Raw genomic sequence first — 27,621 nt, forward strand, 5'->3', positions numbered from 1 at the left:
TTTTTGAACGGTGAGTTAGATGAAGAGATCAACATGCAACAATCTGAAGGGTTTGTTTCTTCCGATCAAGAAAAGAAAGTTTGCAAATTAATTAGGTCTCTTTATGGACTAAAACAAGCACCAAAACAATGACATGAAAATTTTGACAGTGTAATGATGACCAATGAGTTTAAAATCAATGAATGTGATAAATATGTATATGTCAAAAGCAATGAGAATGACCGTGTCATTGTGTGCTTATATGTTGATGATATGCTAATTATAGGTAGCAATATCAACATTATTAAGGCAACCAAACAAACGTTGGCCAATAAATTTTAGATGAAAGACATGAGTGTCGTAGATGTTATTCTAGGTATTAAAATTTCTAGAACCCCATAAGGGTTAATGTTGTCTCAATTACATTATGTTGATAAAATATTGAAGAAATATACAAAACATGACATTGTGATTGCAAAGACGCCAATTGATGTTGGTCTTCATTTAGGTAAAAATAATGGAGATAATATAGCACAATTAGAATACTCTCGCATCATTGGTAGTTTAATGTACATCATGAGTTGTACACGTCCTGATATAGCGTATGCTGTAAGCAAGTTAAGTCGCTATACAAGTAATCCAGGTCATGATCATTAGAAAGCTATCTTGAGAAATTTGGGATACTTAAAGCATACTAAAAATTATGGATTACACTATACTCAATATCCTGTTGTACTTGAAGATTATAGTGATGCCAATTGGATATTGAGCACTAAAGACTCCAAATCCACAAGTTACATTTTTACCCTTTGAGGTGGTGCCGTGTCTTGGAAATCTTCCAAACAAACATGTATAGCACGATCCACAATGAAATCTGAATTTATAGCTTTAGACAAGGCTGGTGAAGAAGTAGAATGATTTTAATTTTTTGGGAAGATATTCGCGTTTGGTTTAAATCAGTGCCTGCAATATAGTCAAACAACTATTGAAAGGACACGAAATATTATGTATAATGGCAGGTCTCGACATATACGACCGAGACATAATACAATCAGACAACTATTCTCTAGTGATATCATCACAATTGACTTTGCGAGGTCAAAAGATAATGAGATTAAAGCATATAATATGAAGTAGGTTGAAAATTCATAAAAATGAATGGGATTAAAGCCTATACTATGAAGTTATCTAGAGAGACAACCCAACCTAGTTAACTAGAGATCCCAAGATCTAGGTTTAACGGGAAAATCGATCTCTAAATAACACAACGAGGAATGCATTAAATTTTTTTACCCATTCTACGAATGATGAGGTAGTGTCATTATGCTTTTAGGGCAATCTTTATGCTTTTAATGATTTCTGTTAGTGATATTTATTAATAAAAAGAACATAGATGATGTTCTGTACAAGAACCACCTATGTGAGTGTGAAGGGGCCACTTCTGTGAGAATTTTAAGGCAAAATTCTCTAAAACACTCATGAGACCAGGCGGTGTTGAAGGCCAAAATGAACACAACCATGAAAACAAACTTTGTTATAATGAGAAGCTGTGTGATATCTATTGTCTTAGTTTACTTTAGAACGGTTGACAGTTCAAGGCATCATGTCCACTGATTAACCAAGTAAACTCGATTGATTTTCACTAGTGAAAGTTCAAAGTTTATACTACTTATCCTCATGTAGGTTCTCCATTGGAAAATACCGAATGTTTTTTTTTTCTATTTGTCAATTTATCATTTATTGATGGGATTGTTGGAATAAATGACTATTATTTATGATTTTTCATGAATGGATGCATCATGAGTGAAAAATGTTAATAACTAAAGAATATGACTCTTCGAATGGTCACAAAAAGTCTATAAGTAAGTTCTTTTAGTTGAGAGAAAAAACACATCAATAATCATTCTGTCTTCTATAAACAAATTTCTCTCCATATCCACAATCTTGACGTTTGGTAGATTCACAAGGTTTAGTTAGTTGATCTTCTATGCGAGGTTCTCTATTTAGGAGAAAGATGATATGTTCTATCCTGAGAGGCAATTATTCTTTATACTCAAACACTGGGAGTAAATTTGTCTTAAGTAGACAACGTGACAATTATTCTTTATACTCAAACACTGGGATGAGTAAATTTGTCTTAAGTAGACAACGTGAATTCGTTGGACTCATATCTATATTTATGTATGAGTTTTTGTTTATTTTGATAATATTCTTCATAATATTTTGATAATAAGAAGCTCGTTTTCAATGTCGTGGACTGTGGATGTGCCAACGGTTTGTGTAACCCATTTGGAGATTTGCTGTTCATGTCTTGGGTGGACGTGGGTTTGGGTTTTAAAGTGCTTTGATGGGGGAATGAGTGGGTTAGTAGATTTGGAGTTAGGGCGATTTACTTGGAGGAAAATGAAAAGTGATGGAAAAGAGAGAATAGAGAAGGATTATGCGGGAAAGTGAGAAAGGATTAGAGAGGGTGTTAGGGGAGTGAGAAGGATTAAGAAACTCCCCTGAATTTTAAACAAGGAACCCACTCCATTCTTGCTGGGCTCAAACAGCCCCAAAATGTTCTAAAATAAACGGACCCTATTTTCCATTTGATTTGAAAGGGGGCGAAACAATAACGTGGGGAACTCCCCTAGCTACCACGTCAACACATTTCTCCGCCCTTCTTCCTATTTCCCCTTCCTGTTTGACCGTTACCATCGCCATCGCCACCGGCCAATGCTCGTTCCTACTGCCTTCAACGCCCTCAAATCCTCAAGGTCAATATCTTGGTCGCCGGTATTCTCTCTCTCTCTTTCCATAGAAATGGTGTTTCTCTGAGAACAAAAGAACTGCTGAAAACAATTGAATGGAAGGTAGTTTTCATACTCACTGTGTGTGATCATTCTGGGTTGCTACTTTGCTTCTTTTTGTTGTGTAGACGGGCAGGCTTCAGCAAACCTTGGCGGGATGTCTGGAGCTGAGTGGGATATCTCTGCATTCTGGGAAAGTTGCGAAAGTGAAGTTGTGTCCCGAGTTTGCTGGCAGAGGAAGGTATTTTGATTTCAAATCCAACTTCATTCCTGCATCGATCGATTATGCCGAAGACTCGCCTCTTTGCACCACGCTTTCTAAGGATGGGTTTAAAATTCGAACAGTTGAGCATTTGCTTTCTGCCATGGAGGCCATGGGGGTCGACAATTGTAGGATCGTGATAACGAATGAAGATGCCAAAGACAGCGAAGTCGAGGTACGTGTGACTAGGGCAGTGAGTTCATTTTATCATCATATTTGCGAAAATCAAGCTTGGCCCATATTGATTGATTTCCCTGGATGCCGGAAACATGATAACCTGTTCAGTTCTACTGTCATTTGGCTATATATATATATTTATACGTACTTATGTTATGAATATTTAAAGAACCAGCTTTCACCAAGAAAAGCACCTTCTCCATTATAAACCAACAGTTCGGTTTTGAGCCAATTGAGCATAAAAAATTCAAAAAAGAAGAAGGAAAAAAGAAAAAAAAAAAAAGAAAAAATCCCAAACCACACTGGCAAACTGTTAATTACAAAGGATGTGCTCTAGGTCCTGTGATGCACCTTTGCAAAGAATGCACCATTGCAGTTCCAACAATATGGAAGAGTGCCTAAGAATATAAGCCACAATGTCAACTTTCCCATACAAAACCTGCTTTATTAATTTTTTTTAAACTTAAACATTTCATAATGTGGAAAACAAAGGGGAATTGGGAGAGCAAGGATCACACAAAAGAAGGAAGTATGAACAACATAAATCCACAAAAGAACGATGGTGCGAGACTTAATGATCCATTCTTCCTTAAGGAACATGGATAAACTCCAACAAAGAGAATGAAGAAGAGACATCCATCGACTCTCTATCAAACGAAGGGTGATAGACCCCAAAATTAAATGAGGAAGGACCCAAGAAGAAACAAGTGTGGCTAGATAACTACCCTTCAAGGAAGAGAGGTGGTATAATCAAAAGAACAAAGAGGTATTACCCAATCAACCATCCCCTCAAAAGTAATTGCTCAAACCATCTTGCATATGCCTTTTGACTCTTGAATAGAAACCCACAAACGACAAGGAAGGTTGTACTTGCTGGCAATAACTCTATGCCATAAGTCATAAAGCTCCAATTGTAAGCACCACAGTTCACAACCACTTGGCTAATAAGGTCTTGTTGTGAATCTTAAATTTCCAATACCTAAGCTCCCAAGGTTAATTGGTCTAAAAACGACCTCCCACTTGATGAAGTGGGAAGCCCCACCCTCCATACTTTTCCATAGGAAATCTCTCCTAAGCTTACCAAAAATGGGTATGTAGATTCCATCTTGAAAAAGACATTGTTCAGGCAATAGTTCTTTTATTAATGACTGAGCTCAGGTCTGCTATGCCATTGTATAGGCTTTGGAAACACATCTTCAAGGCAAAAGTTCTGTCCAATTATAATTTATAGCTCTTGTTTGTATATTTTATTTCCTTATTTGTACTTAGCTCTTACTTGGTAATTGTTTCGTTGTATATTTTTTCCTTCCAAATTTGTTTTTCCTTTAATCTCTATTGAGAGATTAGTCTTGTACCCTATTTTAGTTAATTAGAAGAAAAGTCATCTTCTTGAATATTGAGATGGTATCAGAGCCTTGAGACTTTTTTTTCTGTCTAGTTGGCCTTCATTGTCGATCAGGTTTTGTAACAACCCAACTCTTTATAAGGCCATTACCATTTAAAAACCAATAAAGACTTTTTATTTAAATCAAAGAAAATACTAAATTTAAAAAAAAAAACACTTCAAATATTTGTTCATAAAATATAAGTAACGTAAGAAAATAAAATCATAAATAAAATATTAGATAAAATACTAGTTCGGGCCCTATTTGAAATAAAAAAAAAAAATCTAAAAGTAAACATGAGTTCTAAAATAAATTTCTGATAATTAAATACTGAAAACCTAAATGCGGAAGAAAACATAAACTGTCCCCTATGGTGAACCACGTCACTTATTTTCATTCGCCAACTTGTCTTTACCTCTACCTTTGCCTGAAAATTTAAACATAGAAAAGAGTGAATATAAATTTATACTCAGTAAAGGACCCACTATTAGTCCCACTACGTGTATGTTAACTTCCCATTAGACCCACTATTACCTCTACCTTTGTGGGGTGATACTTGGTTCAGGGACAATAGTAAAAGGCATAGGGGTCTGTAAAAATGTTGAACTGATGATTGGAGATTGGAGGGTGATAGATAACTTCTTACCTTTGGAGTTAGAGGGGTAGATATGATTCTCGAGATGCAATGGCTCCATTCATTAAGGGTTATGGAAGTGGATTGAAGGACCATGATATGATAAGGTAATCCTAATCCTCAATTCAAAGATCCAAGCTATTTTCGTAGCAAGAACCCTTGAAATAAGAAAATAACACATCCTTATACTAATTTAGATCAACCAAGAAGAAGTTAGGATTATATTACCTCTTAGATCAAAGATCTAGAAGCAAGATTTGGAAATCTTGTTCTAAATTGAGTCACTTCACAATCAAACTTGATCAAGGTTAGATTGAATGACTCGCATGCATTTTATCACAAGAATTGCAAATTAAGGGAAAACTCTCAAAATGAGATTTCAAATTGCATTCATCAAAAGGTCTTGTTCTTACAATTGGAAGGATAAAGACATTATATAGCTTTGTAGAGATTCTATCCTAATTAATGAAAATACCAAAAAGTCAAAATAAAACATTAATCAAGCTTTCTATCTTCCAACTACCATCTTTAATACTAACCTATTAATGGTAGTTACCCTAACTTGTCAAATTAAAACATATGGAAATGCAATAAAAATGTAATATTTTTTGAATTGGTATAGAAAACATCTCCAGACCTCCTCACACCTTCCTTCTGAGTCACTAGGGGCAAGTTATGCTAAAATGGTGGAGCTTAATGGATCCTCTATTTAGGAGTTGGTAAAACAGAGCATTTCTTCCCTTGTTCTAACCTCAGATTTCAAAGTGTAACTCAACATTGGTTGATAATCTATTGATTATTTCAAGATTATTTGCGTTTGATGATTGGAAGGAAATTAGATAAATCTTGGAGGATCTTTTTCAATAAAAAATAATTGTTAATCCATTGTTTTCAAAGAACACTTTGATTAAATTGGGTGAAGGATCTCTAGAAGAGTTCGTTGGAAAAGAAGAGTTATGGCAAGTAATGGGTCCTTTTCTTCTGAGGTTTGAGAAATGGAGCAAAAGTAAACATAGTAGACCATCGGTTATTGAAGGTTATGGAGGATGGATTCAAATAAAACTCCCTCTTGATTATTGGAGCAACCAGATGTTCAAAGTCATAGGAGATCATTTTGGAGGTCTAGAAACTATCACTACTGAAGCTCAATCTTTTTTTAAGCAAAGATTCAAGTAAAAATGAAACCGTTCAGGGAATTTTTTTTACACTTTGGTGATTTTGAAACAATCAAGCCTCCATTAATCAAGGATCTTCTGTCAGTGGAGGATTTTTCAAACCCATTTGACTTGTAGAGAGTAAACCAGGCTTTGAAAGATGGAGGAATCGTTGAAGATTCATTCTTCTCGGAGTGGGTGGAATATCTAAGATCAAGCCAGAAAATCCCTTCATGTACAAGAAACTCCCTTTCATCCTTCCTTTGCCTAGTCGGTACCCAAATGCCAAATTGAAAAAAAAGGTCCTTTCTATTAAATTAGAGTCCTTCAGAAGGGCCTCTTGCCTCTAGCATAAAAAAGGTCGACTGGGAATAAACTTTCCACTTCTTCAACTAAAATTTCTTCTCGGCATATCCTTTTATTCATTCTATGCTAAATCTCACATCGGAAACCAGGCTTCCTTGTCAGAATGTTTACCACCAAGCGGGAAACTCAAGTAGTGGAAGAGCTTGGAAAGTTGAAATATTTCCTTGGAATCGAAGTTGCCTATTCTAAACAGGGCATTTTCTTATCACAATCGAAATACATAATTGACTTACTTTTTGAAACAGGAAGGCTTAGTAGCAAACCAATGGGAACACCAATTGATGAAAATCATAGATTATGTGCAGCCGATGAGAGTCCTTCAGTAAATAAGGAAACATAACAAAGGTTAGTTGGCAAACTAATATATCTCTTTCGTACAAGACCAGATTTTGCTTACGCTATTGGAGTGGTAAGTCAATTCATGCATAATCCAAAGGAAGTTCACCTTGAAGCAGTGTACTGGATACTTCTTGAAGAACCCCATTGGGAGAGGATTGTTACTTAAGAAAAACAAGAAACTCAATTTAGAAGTTTATACTAATGTGGATTATGCGGGTTTTATTGATGATAGAAAATCGACTTCTGGCTATTGTACTTTCTTGGGTGTGAATTTGGTTACATGGAGGAGTAAAAAGAAAAATGTAGTTGTGAGATCAAGTTCAGTAGCAGACTTTTGAGCAATGGCCTTGGGCATTTGTCTTGGATAAAAATTATCCTGGAAGATTTAAAGATTCCATGGGAAGGAACTATGAAATTTATTGTGATAACAAGTCTGCTATTAGTATCGCTCCTAAATCCAGTTCAACATGATAGAACCAAGTATGTCGAAGTGGATAAACACTTTATAAAAGAGGAGCTGGACAATGGTTTGATTTGTACTCCTTTTGTGTCGACAAATAATCAAATATCAGATATCCTCTCCAAAGGATTGAGCAACAAATTTTTTGAGCATTTACTTTTCAAAATGGTAATCGAAAACATTCATTCACCAAATATGAATGGAAAATATCCTCTCCAAAGTAATGTCAAATTATAATTTACACCTGTCTTTTGTATATTTTATTTCCTTATTTGTAATTAGCTCTTAATTGGTAATTGTTTCCTTGTATATTTTTTCCTTCCAAATTTGTTTTTCCTTGTAATCTCTATTTAAGATTAGTCTTGTACCCTATTCCAATTAATTAAAAGAAGAATCGTCTTCTTGAATATTGAGAAGTTCTTTTATTAAATTGAATCCAAGATGGTGAGAAACATTTGAGCAACTGCTTTTTGAACGACTTTTAGTGAGGAACGAGGTTCTAGACTGATTTTCTGGAGCTCAGTTACAATATATAATTCTTGGAAAACCCCTCTTTCATTTGGTATCGTAGACTTGGGAAGATCGGGAAGATTATGAATGGAACTATTCCCAAGGAAGTTTTAAGTAGGTTAGGCTCCATTTGTTGGGCCTTCAGCTATAAATTATAATTTTGTTGCTCTCCCTCTCTCATATGATTAATTTTGCTGGCTTGAAAGTGGAACACTTCTTAATTTTCAAGCCTTGGAAGGTTTAATCCCTAGGCATTGGTTGTTTCTTGTACATTCCTTTTTGGATTGATAGTTTAGTACTTGGTTTGTTATCCAAAAGTTGGCACGTTTTCCCCCTAATTTAAATACCAATTTTCTAATTTTTGTGTGCAAAGTTAGTCTCCATGTATAATAAACTTAAGCAACTACTTTTTAGCTTGAATATCAATTCCGTGACATAACCTTTAGTTGAAGAATGATTTAATACTTGGTTTTTTATCCAAAAACTGGCATGCATTCCACCCTAATTTAAATACCAATTTTCTAATTTCTGTGTGGGAAGTTTGTCTTCATGTACAATAAACTCGAGCAATTATTTTTTTAGCTTGGATATCAATTTTGTGACATATGCTTACTTGAAGAATGTTGCTGAAATATATATTCAGGTTCCAATTTTTGATGGATCTGCGGGTAAATGGGTGGATGCGATAGAGGAGATTGGTCTTAAGTTGGCTATAGACCAGTGTGGCAACTTCTGTGAAAAAATGGCACCACATGTAAATCAGCCTGTCCATGTGTGGAGGAATGACTGTTTTCTTATTGCTTTTCCAGCCACAGAAGTTCGTATCACTTATGGAATCGACTTTCCTCAGGTACAGATATATTTTTAAAATGGTTATTTACTGCATGCGGGGTGAATTGAAAATGTGGCTCCTTTTTGTTTATTTATTTTTGTGACAATTTCTCTGTTCTGTTAGCATCATATGAGAAGAGTCGTTCTCCAGGAAACTTATTTCTGCACTATGTTTGATTCTTTGACATAGCCACTAAGAAGACTGAGATTAAGAAAGATCATTAAAAAATGATGAAGTTTAGAAATTATTACTATTTTGCACATGGTTTTCCATTTATTAAAAGTAAGTCAGAGATTGGGGTTACTGTTATTCTTTTTGCAAAATGTTTTTGGCCACAAGTTTACTGATGATAAATTAAAATAAATAGATGGAACTAGAATTTGATAATTACTTTCATGATGTCCTTTAAATCGCTTACTATCCATTGAATTGAGTGATTTATGAATATTTTCTTACGTGCAAGGTGCCTGAAATTGGCTGCCAATGGTTTTTTACTGCCCCTTTGGACAACAAGTTCTATGCTGAGCAAATAGCCCCATCAAGAACCTTTTGCATTTATGAGGAGGTTGGTGTAAGTTTGTTATTAAATAATTTTGTTTGGTGAATCTGTCGATATTTCATCGCAAGAGAAGTGGTTGTTAGCTAAATGATTGTTGGCCTGTAAGCTGTTGCAGACATGAATATTTTACCATTTGTCGTCCTATTTGAGTCCACGCTGATGGGATCTATAGTCTCTTCCAATTGGTCACACTCACTCTCATTCTTGAGTATCTCTCTGAAAAATCTATGGATGTTTTACCATTTGTGAATTTTCTATATTATTGAATAAATCATAATAATTCAGAGTAGATAATGATCTTTTACATAGGGAATATATAGACCTTAAAGAAATCACTAAAAGAAAATTCATAAATGGAAAGTACCAAAAAGGAAAATACTAATGGAAAATACTAATAATCCATAGAACTCTAATTTTCCTTTAACACCATTCAATATTAAATGAGAGTTAGGAGATGTGTAATATTATACAAGAAACTTATTCAGACACATTTTATTGACCACTGGGACAATGCAATCCATTGTGTGAAATCCTTATTTGGATCAAAATGAGAAAATGGTGAAAAAAGTTCGAAGAAAATGTTGTTAGGTAATCGATGTAGGGAGGATTATATTATTCTTTGGGTAAACCCAGGTTAATTCTTTTTACTCCCTATTTGTGTAATATTTCCCTATAAATAGGGAGTCCACCCCTTCATGTATGGAACATCTTACATTTTAAAAATGATTATGAGTTAGATTCTTGGAGAATTTTCTTTTTTAGTCTGCAAGCTACACCAATTTGGTATCAAAGTTCCAGCTGGGCCAAAGCAGGTTGCTACCGGTGGAACCTCAAAGTCTAGGGACCAAATAGACACAAATTTCAAAGTTTAGGGACTGAGGTTGTAATTTAACCTCCTCTCCCCAAAAAAAGAGGAAAAGGAATAGGAAAGAAAGAAAGAAGAAATGAAGAAAAAGGAAAGTCAGGATTATCTATTCTTGCTGAATTGCATTAAGTATTGAAACAATATTTTCAACTTTGGAGATGCACTGGAGCAAGTTGCCTAGTCTCAAATACTTTCTGGGTCTTTAATACGGAGTATTTCTCTAGAAAATTTATTGCATACATACTGCATAAACAAGGGCGTTATTTGTTTCATTGCAGGTAGAGCAAATGCGTAATATGGGACTTATAAAAGGAGGCTCAATGGAAAATGCTTTAGTTTGCAGGTTTGTTGTTTTGTTCTTACATCTTCGATTGGGAAGTTGTTCTGTTTTTTGACTGTTGGTTTGTTGTTTTGTTGCCTGTCGTGTCATTGTTTTTTGTTAATTTGTTTTGTCTCTTTTTCTTATAAAAAAAAAATTTGTTTTGTCTCTTTGGTTTGCTTCCTGCACTACAATGATGGATATTTTGTATTAGGATGATGATGAGGTGTTGTAGGGGGTGTCAACATAGTTGGATAGGCGGTTGTACCTACTGATCTCAAGTATTTTGTTTTTGGCTCCGGGGACTTAATGCTTCCATTTTTATTTTCTTTGTACCTTGAAAATCAGTCTGATTCAATATTATAAAAGTTAATTAAAGAAGAAGAAAGAATAACGTGTATACGTGGAAAATCTTAGTTTAGAGAGAAAAAACCACGATATAAGTCTTTTGTATATTTTTCTTATTATAAAAGAATACAAGGGATGGAATATTTATAGGACATAATGGGCCGTAGATGATAATTATTTTAAAATCTCCCTCTCAAGTTAGGCCGTAGATGATAATTATACCCAACTTGCTAATACATGAGTTGAAATTCTGGTTGAGTAACACTTTAGTAAGATCATCAACAATTTGTTGATTTGATGGGGTGTACGGAATATAGATACTGTCATTGTCCAATTTCTCCTTGATGAAGTGTCTATTAATCTCCATATGTTTAGTGCTGTCATGTTGAACTGGGTTATTAACTATGCTAATACAACTTTGTTATCAAAAAATAGCTTCATAGGTAACTCACCATCCCAGGGAAGGTCAAATAGGACCTTTTGTAACCAAAAACTCTTCACAAATTTCCAAACACATAGCTCGGTATTTAGCTTCTTACTCCTAGCAACAACCCCCTGCTTCTTAGTCCTCCAAGTTACAAGGTTGTCCTATACAAAGGTACGGTATCTCGAAGTAGACTTTCTGTCATTCACTGATCCTGTTCAATCTGAGTCGGTATAGGCCTCAATGCATCTTTTGCTGGTCTTCCTAAACATCAAACCTCTTCTTAAAGTAGTTTTTAGATATCTCATAATACAGTTCACAACTTCGATGTGTTCTTCGTACGGAGATTGCACAGGAAATACTGGTCCAATAGGGATAGATAAATCAACTTTCTCACTAATCGTTGATACTTTTCTTTATGAATAGAACTCCTGTGCATCCAATCATACATGTTTCCTTCAATAGGTCAAACGTATATTTTCTTTACAAAACCGAAATTCTTTCCCTTGATCGTGCAACATCCATTTTAAGGTTGTACTTTAGATTCCCTAGGTCTTTAATCTCAAACTCGTCACCCATCTTTCTTTTTAACCTGGTAATCTCAGCAATATCATCGCTGATAAGACAATATCATCGCTGATAAGACAATATCATCGATGTAAATAATCAGCACAATAATTTTCCCAGATTCAAATCTCTTCTTAAACAGTATATGGTCAAAGTTTCCCTAAGAGATTGTTTCAAGCCATAGAGAGATTTCCAAAGTTCACACACTTGATGGTTAAATTGGAACTCAAACCCTGGAGGAGAGCTCACATACACTTCTTCCAAATCACCATTTAGGGAGGGATTTTTTACATCAAGTTGGTATTGGCCACTATTTATTGACTGCAATGAGAGAAGAACCCTGATTGTGCTTAACTTTGCCAGAGGTGAAAACACCTTTGACTAGTCTATTCCATACGTCTAAGTGAACCCTTTTGCAACTAGCCTGGCCTTGTATCGATCTAACGCCCCATTTGATTTATACTTCAGAGTGGATACCCATTTGCATCCCACTGTCTGGTGCCCTTTGGGAAGATTACATAGATCCCATGTTTTGTTTTTCTCAAGAGCTCCCATTTCTTTCATGATAGCTGCCTTCCACTTAGGACTTTCCATAACCATGATATGTTCTTTGGTATTGTTGCAGCATCTTATAGTGAAAGCCTTGAACTTAGGTGATAGATTGCTGTAAGATAAGTAGTTACACATAGAGTGTTTCATTCACGACCTCATGCCCTTTCTCAAAGCAATGGGTATGTCAAGAGAGGGATCGTAACTTCCTGGTTCATCTGAGTCATCCGAACTAGTCTTACCCAGTTGTGTTTCGGCTCTATTTTCAGAATCAGTGAGGAGAAAGACCCAAGTGGGACGGCTGGACGGGTATGATAAAGGCAATAAACCAATGTTTCCCCAAGGCAGTAGTGACCTGGGATATCCCCAAACATTGCTAGGGATACGGGTAAATGGTTGAGTAGGTTTGTAGAGTTGAGAAGGAAACGAGATCTGAGGTTGTTTTGCACAAATACAAACATCACAAGACAATGATGAAACATCCACTCTTGAAACAGGTGAGGAAAAGATATTTTATTTATTGAAGGATGGCCAAGACGAAAATGCCACAACAATGGAAAAATAAGAAGACAATAAACTAGTCCTTTGAGAAAGCATCATCATCAAGAAAGTAGAGTCCCCTACTATGCCGGGCAGTGCCAATCATCCTCCCCAAGCTCAAGTGATGAAATGAAACAACATCAAGTGAGAAGATAGCTTGACAATGTCTGTCCATGGTAATCTTACTAATAGATAGTAAATTGTAGGATTTTTGGGCACATACAATACATTCTGTAAGGTAAAACCATCAAACGGTGAAATGTGACCATTGTCTGCAATGGGAGCAAAGGATTCATCACCAATCCTAATTTTCTCATTTCAATCACACAGTAAGTACGATATAAAACTTTTAGATGAGCCAGTAAGATGATCAGTAGCACCTGAATTGAGGATCCAGGGCTTCCTACTATCGATGCTGATAGACTGAATGATAGGGAGTTTCCTGATTGTGCAATGGCTCCAAATGAGGATGTATTGGGATCACTGCGAATCCTTACAGGGATTGAGGTGGGTGGAGAGTTGACAGAATCAATCTTCAAGGCCTTACTAGAGTTGTGCTGGTCATTCGGCGAGCGTCTCTTACTGTTTGGTGGTCGACCATGTAACTTCCAACAGTTTTTCTATGTATGTCACGGTTTTTTACAATGTTCACAAACCAAGATAGGTTTCCCATTCTGCTTGTCATTGTTAGAGCTGGACCTTACACTGAAGGTAGTGGAATCAATAGACGGAACAGAGATGATGTTCGTTGCACTTATACGGTCTTCCTCCAAAAAATCTTTTAAACACACCTCCATTAAAAAGCAGATAGGTCTTTGACCTAATATTTGACCACGAACCAAGTCGAACTTGGACTTCAAACCAGCAAGGAAATCATATACACAGTCAACCTCATTCATTATGGAGTATTGGACACCATCTCAAGGGCACTCTCAGGTAATTTCTATGCATAGATCATTTCCTACCGGGTTAGAGAAATTTGTCGGTTTGGTCGGGATGAATGAGTGATGGCTATGATGGGCAGAAGTTGGAATCACAGCTTCCGAAGGATATGTAATTGACAGAAGGCCTGCCGGTGAGAAGTGGGTTGCCGGAGAAGGGCAGGTCATCAACAGAAAAGGGAATCTGCTTGAATGGGGTTTGGTTGTCGGTGGAACTAGGCTGATCGTTGATAGAAACAACGCCCAAGATACTCATCAACGACCGCTTGAATGGAGGTGGCAGCAGTTTCGATAGACAGTCCAGCAATGGCAACAGTTGTGGTATTAGGGTTTCCTACTTGTTCTTCTTCTTCCATGATGGCTAAGGTTTTTTTTTTCCACGGCTCTAATACCATATAAAATTAATTAAAAAAGAAGAAGAAAGAATAATGCTGGATATACTTGGAAAACCATAGTTTAGGAAGAAAAAACCATGATATGAGTCTTTTGTATATTTTTTTTATTATTAAAAGAATACAAGGGATGGAACATTTATAGGCCATAATGGGCCTTGACAAAAAAGGAAATAGAAAAGTGTGTAAAGATTACACAAATACCCTTAATACAATTATTTTCAACAATTATATCAATAAAGAGACTTGTTTCCATAAAGAAAAGATATCAATTAAATTCCTATTGAAAACTTCTTTCAAAAGCATTTGAAATTCTTTAGTTGGTTGATGATAGAAGGAATTCAGTTGAAGTTTTGCAATCAGCAACAGTTAGGTACCAATTTCCTATTGAAGATTCTTTTTCATAAGCATTTGAAATTCATTAGTTGGTTGATGATAGAAGGAATTCAGCTGAAGTTTTTGATGTAGCCTACAGAGATAAAAGGAGAAATTTCTCCAAGAATCAAATCAAAGAAGGATATAACTAATAGGAAACTAAAATGTAATTAATCAAGGATTAACCAAGATTAATTGAATTTACTAAATTATCCCAATTCTATTACATCAGTTTTGCAATCAACGACATCAAGAGTTTGGTACCTTACAATTGTTCCCTACTGTCGTTCTTTAATTGAGGTTGGTGAACTACAGATGAAAGAAATCATGCCTCAGTCGCTCACCAATTAGGATCAAATTGTGTTTCACTAGTCTGTAATGATTCTCTCACATTGTATAGTTCTTTTTGGTACTTTCGAGGATTGGGGCTTGTGATCTTTTTCGGTTTCACTATGAAGCACAAGCATAGATACAAATACGAGATACGGGTACAATAGGATACATCGATACGTCAATTTTTAAAACACTAAGATAGTGATACGTTTGAAGATACGTTTTTTTTCTTTAAAAATCTAAGATATAGGTAAATTTAACATAAAGATGCTAAATGTAACTCACTAAATCCACTAAATTTTTTTAAAAAAATGTCAAATTAATGACAATGGTACGAAATAAAATACAAACACTAAAGTACAATATAAAAAACATCAAAATTATGGAAGTACAATAATCAATAAAATGCAATAGAAAAGAGATAAATTTATCAAAGAAGAGGTAGAAAAATATGAAGGTAAACGAAGAACTTCATTAAATTGTTTAAGATATTCAAAAGGGTTATATTTTACTCAACTTTGTGGCTCAAATATGATGATGACAATCATATAATTTTACGATTTGGTCTTTTATTTATTTTTGTTCTTTCTAGTTTTGGATGAGGTAATGAGCATTTTAAATAGGTTGTTTTGTTTTGAGTTGGGAAAACATTAAATGAGTTGCTTATCTTTTTTCTTTAGAAAGAGGTCAGTATTGAAAGCAATAAACACGAAACCAAAGCTTACGCGCAAACACGAGAACTGGGAGAAAAACCATGATGTTTTTAGTTTTATTATTTTTCTGATAAATAATACAACTACAAGGGAGAATAAATAGAATATACAAGTGAATAAAAAAGAAAAAGATTTAGGAATTAGGAAAAATATTCCCATAATCTTTCCATAAATATTCTAACACTCCTCCTTAGGTTGGGACGTAAATATCAATGAGGCCCAACTTGCTAACACAAAAGTCAAATTTTGGTCTGAGAAACCCCTTGGTAAGAACATTAGCAACTTGTTGACTCGAAGCGATGTATGGAATGCATATGCTCCCACTACTAAGTCTTTCTTTGATGAAATGCCGATCAATCTCAACATGTTTAGTTCTATCATATTGGATAGGGTTGTTAGCAATACTAATAGCGGCTTTATTATCACACAAAAGCTTAAATGGTATCTCACATTCCTGATGAAGATCTGACAAGACTTTCTAGAGCCAAATTTTTTCACATTCCCAAACTCATAGCTTTGTATTAGGGTTAGACCTGTCATTCTCACTTACTGTATTATTAGTACAAGGTTCAGTGGGGTTTTCCATACCTTGATCTCGAGGAGGTTTAGAGTCTTGGACTGGAGCCAGCGACTAACTAGTAAGGGAACCGACTTCCTTTTTTAGATTCCTTTGTAATACGTTTTCCAGGTAACTTGATTTGTGGGTAGGACTATGAGATGAGGATCAATGTCATATATAACACTAGGAGTAGGTTCGATAAATTCAACGGTGTTGTTAGACTCTTCACTCACACTCTTCCCCTGAAGATGGCTAACGGAAAAGTAAGGTTGATAAAGGGGATATCCAAGAAACACACATGCCTGAGCCCGAGGGGTAAATTTGGTCTTATTAGGGCCAAAATTATGGACATAAGCGGTACACCCAAACACACCATGAGGAACCTCAGAAACAAGATGAGTAGATGGGTAGGACTCCTTAAGACAATCTAAGGGAGTCTGAAGGTGGAGAATACGAGAAGACATTCTATTGGTTAAATGAGCTGCTGTAAAAATAGCATCTCCCCACAAGTATGAAGGAAGGGAAGTGGAAAGCATAAGGGAACAAGCTACTTCCAGAAGGTGACGGTTTTTTTGCTCGGCTACTCCATTTTGTTGAGGAGTGTAGGCAAACGAATTTTGATGAACAATCCCCTTGGAAGCAAGAAATTCAGAGGACCCTGTCAAATGATCTGTGGCACTAGAATCCAGAATCCATGGGTTCTTCCCATCAACACAAATAAGACCGAAGGAGGGAGGTATACCTGATTGGACAATGGCATCTAAAGTAGCAGGACTGAGATCGGTTTGGTTCCCGTGTGGATTAGCTTCAAAGACTGTTGATCAATATGGACCGAAGGATAGAGTCCTCCGCCTTCCAGTATCATTCCTATGGGTCGTTCGGTGGGGAGCGAAGTATTTCTCCTGTCAGAAAGCTAAATTTATGTCGTCCTTCAAGGACCATCTTCACTGACTGAGACCATGAGAAATAGTTATTGTCGTTCAACTTGTCTTTTGAAAGGTGATACACTGAAGTCTGAGTCACTGTATTAGTCACATAAAGAGAGGATAAATTAGGAAACGAGTTTATTGGATTCTCAAAATACAACAGTACAGAAATATTGGATGTCGTCCCTAAGGAGCCTCAAGTGCTGCGATCTGTTGTCGAAGCTCTTCCAGTTGCTGTTGAGTTATTCTCGAGGAAGCTTGCACGTTAGGGTTGGAATCTGTCGAAGATTCACCAACTCAAATGTTGAGTGAATTTGTGGATTCTTAACATCGGGATGATCACTAGGGTTAGTGGGTGGCATGACATACAGATTTGACGGCAGAAGCGGTGGTGGCCAGTCGGAATTACGTGGCAGAACATAAATCGGGGCCTGGGGAGCAATATAGGCTGCAAATGAAGAAAATGGTTGGACAGATGGGATGGTCGGCGCTGTCTGAGGAGGAAAAACCAGCACGTGGAGGTCCGATGGTGGCGCGTGAGGCTTGTTCGGCGGTAAAATATGCACTTCCTCGGGAATGAAAATAAATCGATCCACTTTCAGTGCGGACAACTGCAGAACTGACGGGAATTTATTTTTCGGGCGTTTTTTATAGGCGGCTGAACCATTCGTCCATGGAAACACTCATTTGAGCATCGACGGCGGTGGCAACAGCGGTATTAAAACTGGTGGCTGTCCCTTCTATTTGATTTCTATTATTGGTTACATTTTCTAGTGTTTCTAGGGTGTGTTCATTGTCCCGCTGTGATACCATATTGAAAGGAGAGACCAAGAGCACACACCAATTTACGTGGAAACCGAGTATTGGGAGAAAACACGATTGTTGGTTATTATTTTCTAATGAATAATACAATAGGTACAAGGGAGAATAAATAGAATATACAAGGGAATAAAGAAGAAAAGGATTTAAGAAATAAGGAAAATATTCCCATAATCTTTCTAGGATTCTAACGAGGAAAATATTTAGAAAATAAGTAAAAGATTCGATCAGGTTCTATTTTGTATGGTTGGAGTCCATTCTTTCTTCTTTGTTTCAAGTAAAGATCATTCTATGGTTCTTTACAAGTTGAAGTGATCACACCCCAAAAGATGCTTGTGTTTGAAGTCTTATCTTCATCAGTCAAAGTATCTTTTCGTTTTAAGCAAGGATTTTTGCTCTCATTCCTACATGATTTTGGAGTTACATTAGTGAGCCTGTTTTATTCATACAAGTTTCATGGTTCATTTTCTCTCATTAGGCTTTTTGTTGACAGATTTCCTCTTTTCTTAGAAGTTTTTGGATCAAAATTTATGAAGTTTGGAGGATTGTCGATTTTCATGCTCTCTCTATATTAAGTGTTCGACAGCAGTAAACTAGAGGTTTTGTTAAGTCATTGTTAGCATCTTTGGGAGTTTTTTATGGGTCTTGCTTGGAAATTGTTGGAATTCTTTCCTTTTTTCTAGATATTTTCCTTGTTAGAATCCTAGAATAATTATGGAAAGATTATGGGAATGTTTTCCTTATTTTCCTAAATCTTTTCCTTTTTTATTCCATTGTATACTCTATTTATTCTCCCTTGTACCTATTGTTTTATTCAATAAAAAATAATAACAGCAAACAATCGTGGTTTTTCTCCCGGTACTTGAGTTTCCACGTAATTGGTGTGTATTCTTTGTCTCTCCTTTCAATAGAAATAAATCTATGTTTCTTCTTTGGCCAGATAATTATTATTTCTGCTTGATTAAAGGCCTCCTCTTTTGGTGCTCTTCTCAAGCCTTCTGACCTTTTCAGGATACATATTGAATTTAGGATACCTTGATTCTTTTTTTTTTTTGCTTTCTCTGGTAGTTTGTATCCATTGGGCAATAGTTAAGTTTCATTTTTTGTTCAAGAAAATAGTCATTTCATTAAGAACATATTTTCTTGTCAACTGTTAAATGTGAGCGCTATGATGGAAAAGTATTAGAGAGTTGCTAAGTTGTTTGTGAAAAGACGACGGCAACTTTTACTAATTTGGTTTTTGTTTGAATTGGCTTGCCTTTCCGCTCCCAGATCGTTAGGATAAGTTCCCCAGTCCTTGCCTCTTCCCTTCAGTTATTTTTTGAGTCTGAGTTCACACTTGTCCCAAGCCTTTGTTTCAAGTTTTGTACTCTACGCTGACTGTTTTGTTGATTGTTATGCTGTTTTTTTTTTTCTGTATGTTTTGATTTGTTGACTATGTTGTGTTGGTGTGCCTCCTGATCCTTTGATCTCTTTATTTTGCTCTCGTAGAATTTTCTTGTACTCTGAGTTTTACTATTATTAATAGAGGCTGGTTTCTTTGCCAAAAAAAGAAATTGACTGGTTCGGTTTAAATCGTGTATTAGTTTCATGTAAGTTACGTTTTAAGTGTAGTGTATTTTAGAAATATATATGACCTTACATGAACTTGATTTGTAATATAGATTGTAACACCGTGTACTTGAGTTCTAAGGAAATATACATGTGTGTTTATTTTAATAATAGAAAAATCTTTCTAAATTAAAAGAAATCGAAGTTAATCTGGTTCCCATTTTCCTATCAACTTCAGTGTCAGCAAAGGTTGGATCAATCCACCGTTGCGTTTCCATGATGAACCTTGTCGTCACAAGGTTTTAGATTTAATTGGCGATCTGTCGCTTTTTGCGCAGTTGGGCAGTCAAGGGATTCCGTTGGCACACTTAGTGGTTTACAAGGTAAGTTCTCTGTGATCTACTTTTCTAGCATGTGGTTATTTGATATAAGATCACACCAATCAGATTATAAGAATTATTTGGAGCACAATCAATCATAATGGGTTGAACTAGTAGTAAAAATGGAGACATTGTCTCAATAACTAAGAGGTAATGAATTCAATCCATGGTAGCCACCTACTTAGAAATTAATTTCTTACGAGTTTTCTTGACACCTAAAAGTTGTAGGTTCAGGCAGGTTATCCGTGAGATTAGTTGAGGTATGCACAAGTTGGTCTAGACATCCATGGGTATAAAAAAGAATTATTTGGAGCACAATCTAAACTTGTTTTGTTGTTTCTTAAGTAGATGTCTTTTATTTATTCCTAATGCATGTCGATGCCTGCAATTTAAGAGGAAGGTATTGATGATTATTTGAGTTGAGAGAGAGAGAGCAAGCCATTTATTAAGGGTGTAAATTGACTTTGGTTTGAAGGTATTCATGATTATCAAAGCCATGAATTACCATTACATTTACTAGTTTTGATTTTAAATTGATATAACCCCAAATATTAGGGGTGTAAATTGAAATTTTCTCCAAGTTATTATGTGTTCTATGCTCTTTTGGTTCATCATCCCTTTTGAAAGAAGTTATACTCTGGCTGTCTTGATTGGGTGTGTATGCTTGGTAAGCTCAAGAAAGAAGAAATTTTGGTTTGTTAATTAATTCTTTGAAGGGTTTCTTTTCTCTTCTTCTTTTCTTAAGGATATAGATAAGATTGCTGGATTTATCTTGATGCAGGGTGGTCATGCTATGCACGCAAATTTTCTTCGCCGCTTATTGGAAAGGATTTAAGTGGACAAGCAGCTGTTTTCCCTTGCAAAAGTGTAAAAGTGTTCTGCAATTGAGGTAATGAAGTCTGACATTTCTCTTCCAGTTGCTTGACGGATGAACTTTTAAGATTTATTTCTGAAATAGAGGCAACATTCTGCTGTAATTTGGGAAAGAAGTTGTGTAAAGTACTAGAGTCTGTATGTACGATCAAAGGGTAGCCTTTCTCACAATAGCCTTTCACATGTTCAGAAAGGTTATATTGTTATCGTCCTACTCTCAATGGGTATCTCGGATCTCCTGACGTTACATTTTTCAAAACTCTGCCCTTTAGTCAACCATTGTCAAGTCCGAGTGAAGGGGAGAATGACGATCTTTTTATCTATGAGATTACCTCTCTCACATCATTTTCTCCTCCACCTTCCTCTGTCTCTTCCTTCCGACCTATCTGTTCTTCAAGTCTATTCCAAGCATCCTCTACAGTGACCTTGAAACCCATGTCCTCCAACACTAACTTCTTTGTCACATGATTCAGAACCAAGTGACAATCTTCCCATTGCCCTTCAAAAAGGTAAATGCACTTGTACTTACCCTATTTGTTCGTTTGTTTCGTATAACCAATTGTCTTCACCCACATATTCCTTTATTACCTCTTGATTCCACCTCTATCCCTAACTCTATCAATGAAGCTTTATCTCAACCTAGGTGGCGTAGTGCAATGATTGAGGAGATGACTGTCCTAGATGATAATGGTACTTGTGATCTACTTTCTCGTCCGGTCAGAAAGAAGGCTATTGGGTGTAAATAGGTGTTTGCTATGAAGGTCAATTTCGATGGAACAGTGGCTCGATTGAAAGCTCGTCTCATTGCCAAAGGTTATGTCCAAATCAATTGGATTGACTATTCTGATACATTCTTTCCTGTTGCCAAGATAACTTCCATTCAACTATTTCTTTACATGGCTGCTACTCACAGTTGGCCTTTGTATCAACTCGACGTTAAGAATGTTTTTCTTCTTGGTGATCTTCAAGAAGTGTAGAGTAACCACTTGAGTTCGTTGCTTAGGTGAGAGTGATAAGGTGCGTTGCCTTCAAAAGTTTGTATATGGACCGAAACAAAGTCCTCGTGCATGGTTTGGTAAGTTTAGTTAAGCACTCAAATGTTTTGGTATGAAGAAAAGTACATCTGATCGTTCTGTATTTTATCAACAATCTGACAATGGTTTTCCTTTAAGGTTTGTTGTCTATGTTGGTGATATCGTTATCACTGGAAATGATGTGTCAAGTATATCTCTCAAAACATTCCTCCAATGTCAATTTCATACTAAAGATTTGGAGCAATTAAAGTATTTCTTGGGTTTTTAAAGTAATGAGAAGCATGAAAGGTAATTTACCTGTCCTAATGAAAGTATGTGCTTGTTTTGTTTTTTGAGACAAGTAAACTAGGAACCAAACCATGTAGTACTCTCATGATACCAAATTTGCAACTTGCCAAGGAAGTTGAATTGTTTAAAGACGTGAGAGATATAGAAGATTAGTTGGAAAGTTGAACTATTTAAGTGACTTGACCTGATATTGCCTATTATGTGAATATAGTGATTCAGTTTATATCATTCTCGACTGTGGATGATCGTAGCATAAATCCTATGTTATCTAAAAGTTGCTTCTGGTTGTGGGATCTTATTTAAAGCTAAAACATGTTGCTCTTGGATGCATTCATACAAGGGTTGAATGATTTTCAGATGTTGATTGGGCTAGATCTCGAGAAGATAGGAGATTGACCTCTAAATATTATTTTTGTTGGAGGAAACTTGGTGTCGTGGAAAAGTAAGAAATATATAATGTAGTTTCACGTTCGAGTGTCGAGTGAGAGTATAGAGCTATACCACAATCTATATGAAATGGTACGGACACACCCACTTTTAACTAAGATCGACGCCAGTGTTATTGTGCCAGCTAAAGTACTATGGTATATGATAATCATATTGTTCTTCACATTGCATCCAACTCAGTATTTCATAAACAAACTAAATATGTTGAAGTTGATTGTCATTTCATTCACGTGAAAATACAAGAGTTGATATCTACGAGATATGTGATGTGAAGACTATAGAAAATTGGGAGATATCCTTACCAAAGCTGTAAATGGGGCAAGAATAAGCTATATGTGCAACAAGTTGGGCATGATTGACATATTTGTTCCAGCATGAGAGGGAGTGCTATAATATGTGTTTATATTGTAATTATGTATAGTCATCCTTTGTTATAATTTTACATTCCCTAGATTAGGGTTTTCTTAGTTGCTTATATATATGTATCTTCAGCCTGATTAAATAATAAGATCATTATATTCTCCAAAAGGACAGAGTACAACAGTTATTTAATTTAATGTAGTGGTTGCAGTATCTCATATCTTGCTGATACATTTTATTACTGAATTCTCTGCAGGAGTCCACAATACTTTCTTAGTTCCTTCCTTCATCAGCTGACACCCAAATGCATGCTCATTGAGGAGGATATCCTGAGCAAGTGAAGAACGGTACAGCTCTAGATAGTGTTATTGATACAATTTATTTGACGAAGTCAATGCAAATAGTTAGAGAATGACAGTTAAATTGCCAAGGATTGGTGCCTCTTTTAGATGATAGATGTTAAAACTTCACTCCAGGTTATTAGTGTAGATGCAAATTGTATTGTAGGTTGTCACTAGGAAGGATTCATGGGAGTTTTCTCGAACTTTGTTAATCATCACCATAATCATACAAATTGACAATTGATGTTTTAAACATTTTTCCACTTAGTAACATCTTTTGATCTCTAAACTTCTATAGATCAGCTTCTCAACTTTTAGATATTTTGTTTGTTGTCCTTAAACTTTGCTTTAAAGTTTAGTTGATTATATCATCAATTCAACCCAAAAGCCTTATAGGTGGAGACAAATTTAATATACTATCTTACCAAATTAATATTATTGAAAACAAGAGAAGCCAAATAAAAGACACATATATTACAAATAATGCTTGCTGCAGTTGTAACAAAAAGAGCGTTGTCTTAAAAAGAAGGGAAATCTTTATCTTTTCCTACAAGAAGTCTTTGGTTTCTTTTAATTTAGGTCCATGAAAGCAAGCTTCTAATAAAGTGAAATTTATTTTTATCTTCACTTTTTTTTTCTTTAATTATTAATATGAATTGGAATGTGCTACACCCAAATGCAACTTAATATTAGCCAACTTGGTTTTCAGTCCTCCATTGGCTTGGCTCAGTTTATGTTCTTTGTCAATTGGGCTAAAAAATTGAGTTGAATCAAACTGCTTATTTCGTAGATCGATCAAACGAATAAAATTTCTTTTTCCATATTTTGTATTAATTTTTGTTTTTGAAAATGTTCTATAGATAAGCTACTGCAAAATATTTGAAATCCAGAGGTAAACAAATAATGTCAGAAAGTAGGAAGATAGTTCCTTGAGAAAAGAAAAGAAAAAGAAAAAGAAAGTGCAACTACAATTTATTAATATAAATATAAATATAAATTATCCAGTTTCACCTGGAAATCCTACAACATTTTTTTAGTAAAGCCAATGAAATTGGAAGGGGGGCTGAGTATTAAAACTGTCTAATATTTTAAAATTTAAAGGAATACATATACATATATGTGTGTGTGTGTGTATATATATATATATGAAAGGGAAAGTAATACATGAGATGTAGGCTCATGATCAAGCGAATAAAAAACCACCCATGTGGCATCTGTCATTTATAAATACACAATAATTAAACGATCTGCTAGACTTGTTTGTGACATCGTGGTGGTTACTTATTACTTTGAAAGTGGTGTTATGGTGTTTTTTTTATGACAAATAATCTCAGATTTGATTTACTTTTTGAGGTTTGACTCACCCTTAAAACAATGCTCTTTATCTCAAGCATTACTTCAAGTAAAAGCCAGTCTACCTCTCAAAAGTAAATCAACCAAACTTTTTTCTTCCTGTCTCTATGAATGTGCAACTTACTGTAAAATCTTGAGGGTATATATATATATATATTCAAGATGGATTGGGAAAGATTTGGAGGGTACTCGGTTTCACAATTAATAGAATGGTGCTGTTTTGCTTGTTTTGTATATTTTCTTTTAGAATGGATTGGGAAAGATTTGGAGGGTACTCGGTTTCACAATTAATAGAATGGTGCTGTTTTGCTTGATTTGGAGGGTACTCGGTTTCACAATTAATAGAATGGTGCTGTTTTGCTTGTTTTGTATATTTTCTTTTAGAAGAATAAAGGGTGGGGGTTGTTGATTCAAATGTGAGATCCTCTAGGAGAAGTTACTAATGCCTTTAATCTTTTGTACTTTACTCAAAAGATATGACTCTACTTTCATCTTTGTAAGAATGGAATGTTCATAGTTTTCAATGGCCTTCAAACATGTGAACAGGTGAATACAAGCTTGTATGTGCATCTATGTGAATAAATTAATTGACAAGATCTGGTTTTGAAATTTCGTAAGTGTTAAAGTAACCTTCCTCGCATGTTATGAGTAGGGATTTCATATTGACTATACCATTGTAGCTTTTACAACCAAGAGAGTGGAATGTTGAAAGGGAGAGAGTTTTGTTTTTCTTTAAAAAAAAAAAAAGCTAAATTGCTCGTTTAGGTTTAGATATAAATATTACTTGACACAAGATGGTGACTTCACTACAAGATTTTAGAATTGGTTGTTGGCAGCTTCATAACTAATTTTTCATTGAGTAAAAAAATATAACGTTTATTTTGTTTAGGTATGATGTTGAAGTTGGTATGAGTAAAGTTTCCAAAGTTGGACATTTGCCTTTTATTTTTGTAGTCTTTACTTATGGAAGGAACTTTTGACGGTATGAAGTTGTCCCTTCTACATTCCTTTATTAAGTGGACCTTTTTGTTCTTAGTTTACTTGACAAGCTCAACAAAAGAATCCTTAAAAGGGAAAAAAAAATTTTGTTCCACTAAACAAATATTGTTCGTTATAGGATATGCAAATGTTTGAACCAAGTAATTATATAACTACATTTCTTATTTCACTTTGCACTATTGTAATATGTCTAAACTCGAAAATTGACTATTGCAGAGTAAAATACAATTGTCTTGAAAGCAAATTCGACATCACTTTAGTGCAAATCGTCTATGTTTTGGGTGTAAGATAATTTTTTGTTAAGAACAAAACCAGGAGAATATGGTGTTGATATTTGATTTATCTCTAACCGACCTTTCACCCTCTTTGCCTAAAACAACAAAAATCAATGTAGCAAAACAAATGAAGTGGGTGATGATAAAATTTATTTTTATACAAAAGTGCATTTAAACGATTTGTTATTTATATTATATTCACATTAGTGAATATTTTTATTGTTTGTCTTAATATGTTTTAAGAAATTTATTATGATGTAATGAAAACGTGGATTACCCTTTTATGTCAATGTTAAACTCATGTTGATAATATTATTCTAAAAATAGTTGTCAACAATATTGTTTCAGTGGTTTGATATATTGACAAGTTAATTAAATAGGTAGGTCAATTAGCCAATGAATACAACTACACTTCACTGTTTAACTAGGTGGTGCATTTATATTATCTACCTTAATATCTTAAATAGTAACCTAATTACGTTAGTAAAAAAATTAGAAATAAAAGAGGAATGAAAACTAGTGCATTTTGGTCAAAGTGTGTTTAGCTCAATGACAATGACCACAAAGTATCTTTTTTTGAAGTTAAAAGTTTAAATCTCCAATTTTCCAATTTATGAAAAGTGATCACAAACTTATATTTAGCACTGATATATACATACATATATTTGCTATTCTTATACTTCAGTGAACTGCTTTTATTGTCATTGAAATGGAAGTAGTGGACTAGTAGATAGATGTACCAATTGTTGTTGTACATTGGATTCATCTGACCTATGGGTACAATAAACTATGTAGATGCTGCTCCATTCAATCACATACCACAAATTTCACCCCCATCATTTTGTGAAATTTAGTTTTAAGAGACTCATACTGAAATTAATTCCCCACATAGAATTCGTGGAACAAAAACTTTCAATTAAATTTCCACTAAGAATTCTCATTTAAGTGATCCATTCTTATGATTTCACCTTTAAATGGCTAATTCACCATGCAAAATTCTTAAACCTCTCCTAAATCAAATATATTTTAATTTTATATTAAGCTAGTTAAATATTCATACATACAAAATTTTAAATACTTATTACTTGTCCAATCGTTCATACAATATCATTATATGAATATTGATATAATTATTCATGCATAAACATATTCGTGTCCTTATACGTATGTGCATATACAATTGTTTTCCAAAAATAATGGACATAAAGTGGGAAATGTATTTTGCTGGAAAAATTCACACATATATTTAGTTTAACTTTCAAGTGTTTAATTAAGCGTTTGAAAATCAATCAAAATAGTTTTTAAACTACTTTTATTTAAAACCATGTTTATCAAAGAATTTAAATACAAAACAATTTTTCTTGAATCAATCAACAAAACAAGTTTGACATTTATAATATGACAGAATTATGTTGAAAGTTTGAGATACAAGAGTCCTTACATAAATAGCATAGAAGAAGCAACCAGGAACAGCCGTAGAACCCCAACCACCTTTAGAGGGAGAAGAAAAGACAATGGGACAACAGAAGGCAGAGACAATCTCCTTCATAAGCCAAAGAAGCTCAGACATATCAAAATCAGAACAGGCATTCATAAACTTG

At 34.9% G+C, this 27,621-nt stretch overlaps 1 protein-coding gene across 7 annotated transcripts; it reads left to right on the forward strand.

Annotated features, from left to right (window-relative positions):
- The first annotated feature begins 2,399 nt into the window (after positions 1 to 2,399).
- On the forward strand, positions 2,400 to 23,704 carry LOC101205101 (probable UDP-3-O-acyl-N-acetylglucosamine deacetylase 2, mitochondrial). 7 transcript variants are annotated; one of them, XM_031886011.1, is made up of 9 exons: positions 2,407 to 2,738; positions 2,900 to 3,012; positions 3,117 to 3,208; positions 8,702 to 8,908; positions 9,354 to 9,461; positions 10,593 to 10,657; positions 19,909 to 20,053; positions 20,832 to 20,939; positions 23,309 to 23,704. In XM_031886011.1, exons 3-8 carry the CDS (start codon positions 3,137 to 3,139, stop codon positions 20,883 to 20,885), a joined length of 651 nt encoding a protein of 216 aa, XP_031741871.1. In that variant the 5' UTR covers positions 2,407 to 2,738; positions 2,900 to 3,012; positions 3,117 to 3,136; the 3' UTR covers positions 20,886 to 20,939; positions 23,309 to 23,704. The 7 variants fall into 7 exon arrangements, with proteins under 7 accessions (XP_031741869.1, XP_031741867.1, XP_031741865.1 ...); XM_031886009.1 differs by having other exon boundaries at positions 2,400 to 2,757; positions 2,900 to 3,208; positions 20,009 to 20,053; positions 23,309 to 23,343; XM_031886005.1 differs by having other exon boundaries at positions 2,404 to 2,757; positions 2,900 to 3,208.
- The last annotated feature ends 3,917 nt before the right edge of the window (positions 23,705 to 27,621 follow it).

Source organism: Cucumis sativus, chromosome 5 (assembly GCF_000004075.3).
Source record: "Cucumis sativus cultivar 9930 chromosome 5, Cucumber_9930_V3, whole genome shotgun sequence".
NCBI classification, from domain to species: Eukaryota; Viridiplantae; Streptophyta; class Magnoliopsida; order Cucurbitales; family Cucurbitaceae; genus Cucumis; species Cucumis sativus.

Bases quoted from the DNA above. Each gene is read 5' to 3' on its own strand.
- LOC101205101 (XM_031886005.1), top strand. From the start codon at position 2,698: ATGCTCGTTCCTACTGCCTTCAACGCCCTCAAATCCTCAAGGTCAATA. The intron at 2,758-2,899 runs GTATTCTCTCTC...TTTGTTGTGTAG, and splicing joins GGTCAATATCTTGGTCGCCG to ACGGGCAGGCTTCAGCAAAC. The intron at 20,054-20,831 runs GTAAGTTCTCTG...ATCTTGATGCAG, and splicing joins CACACTTAGTGGTTTACAAG to GGTGGTCATGCTATGCACGC.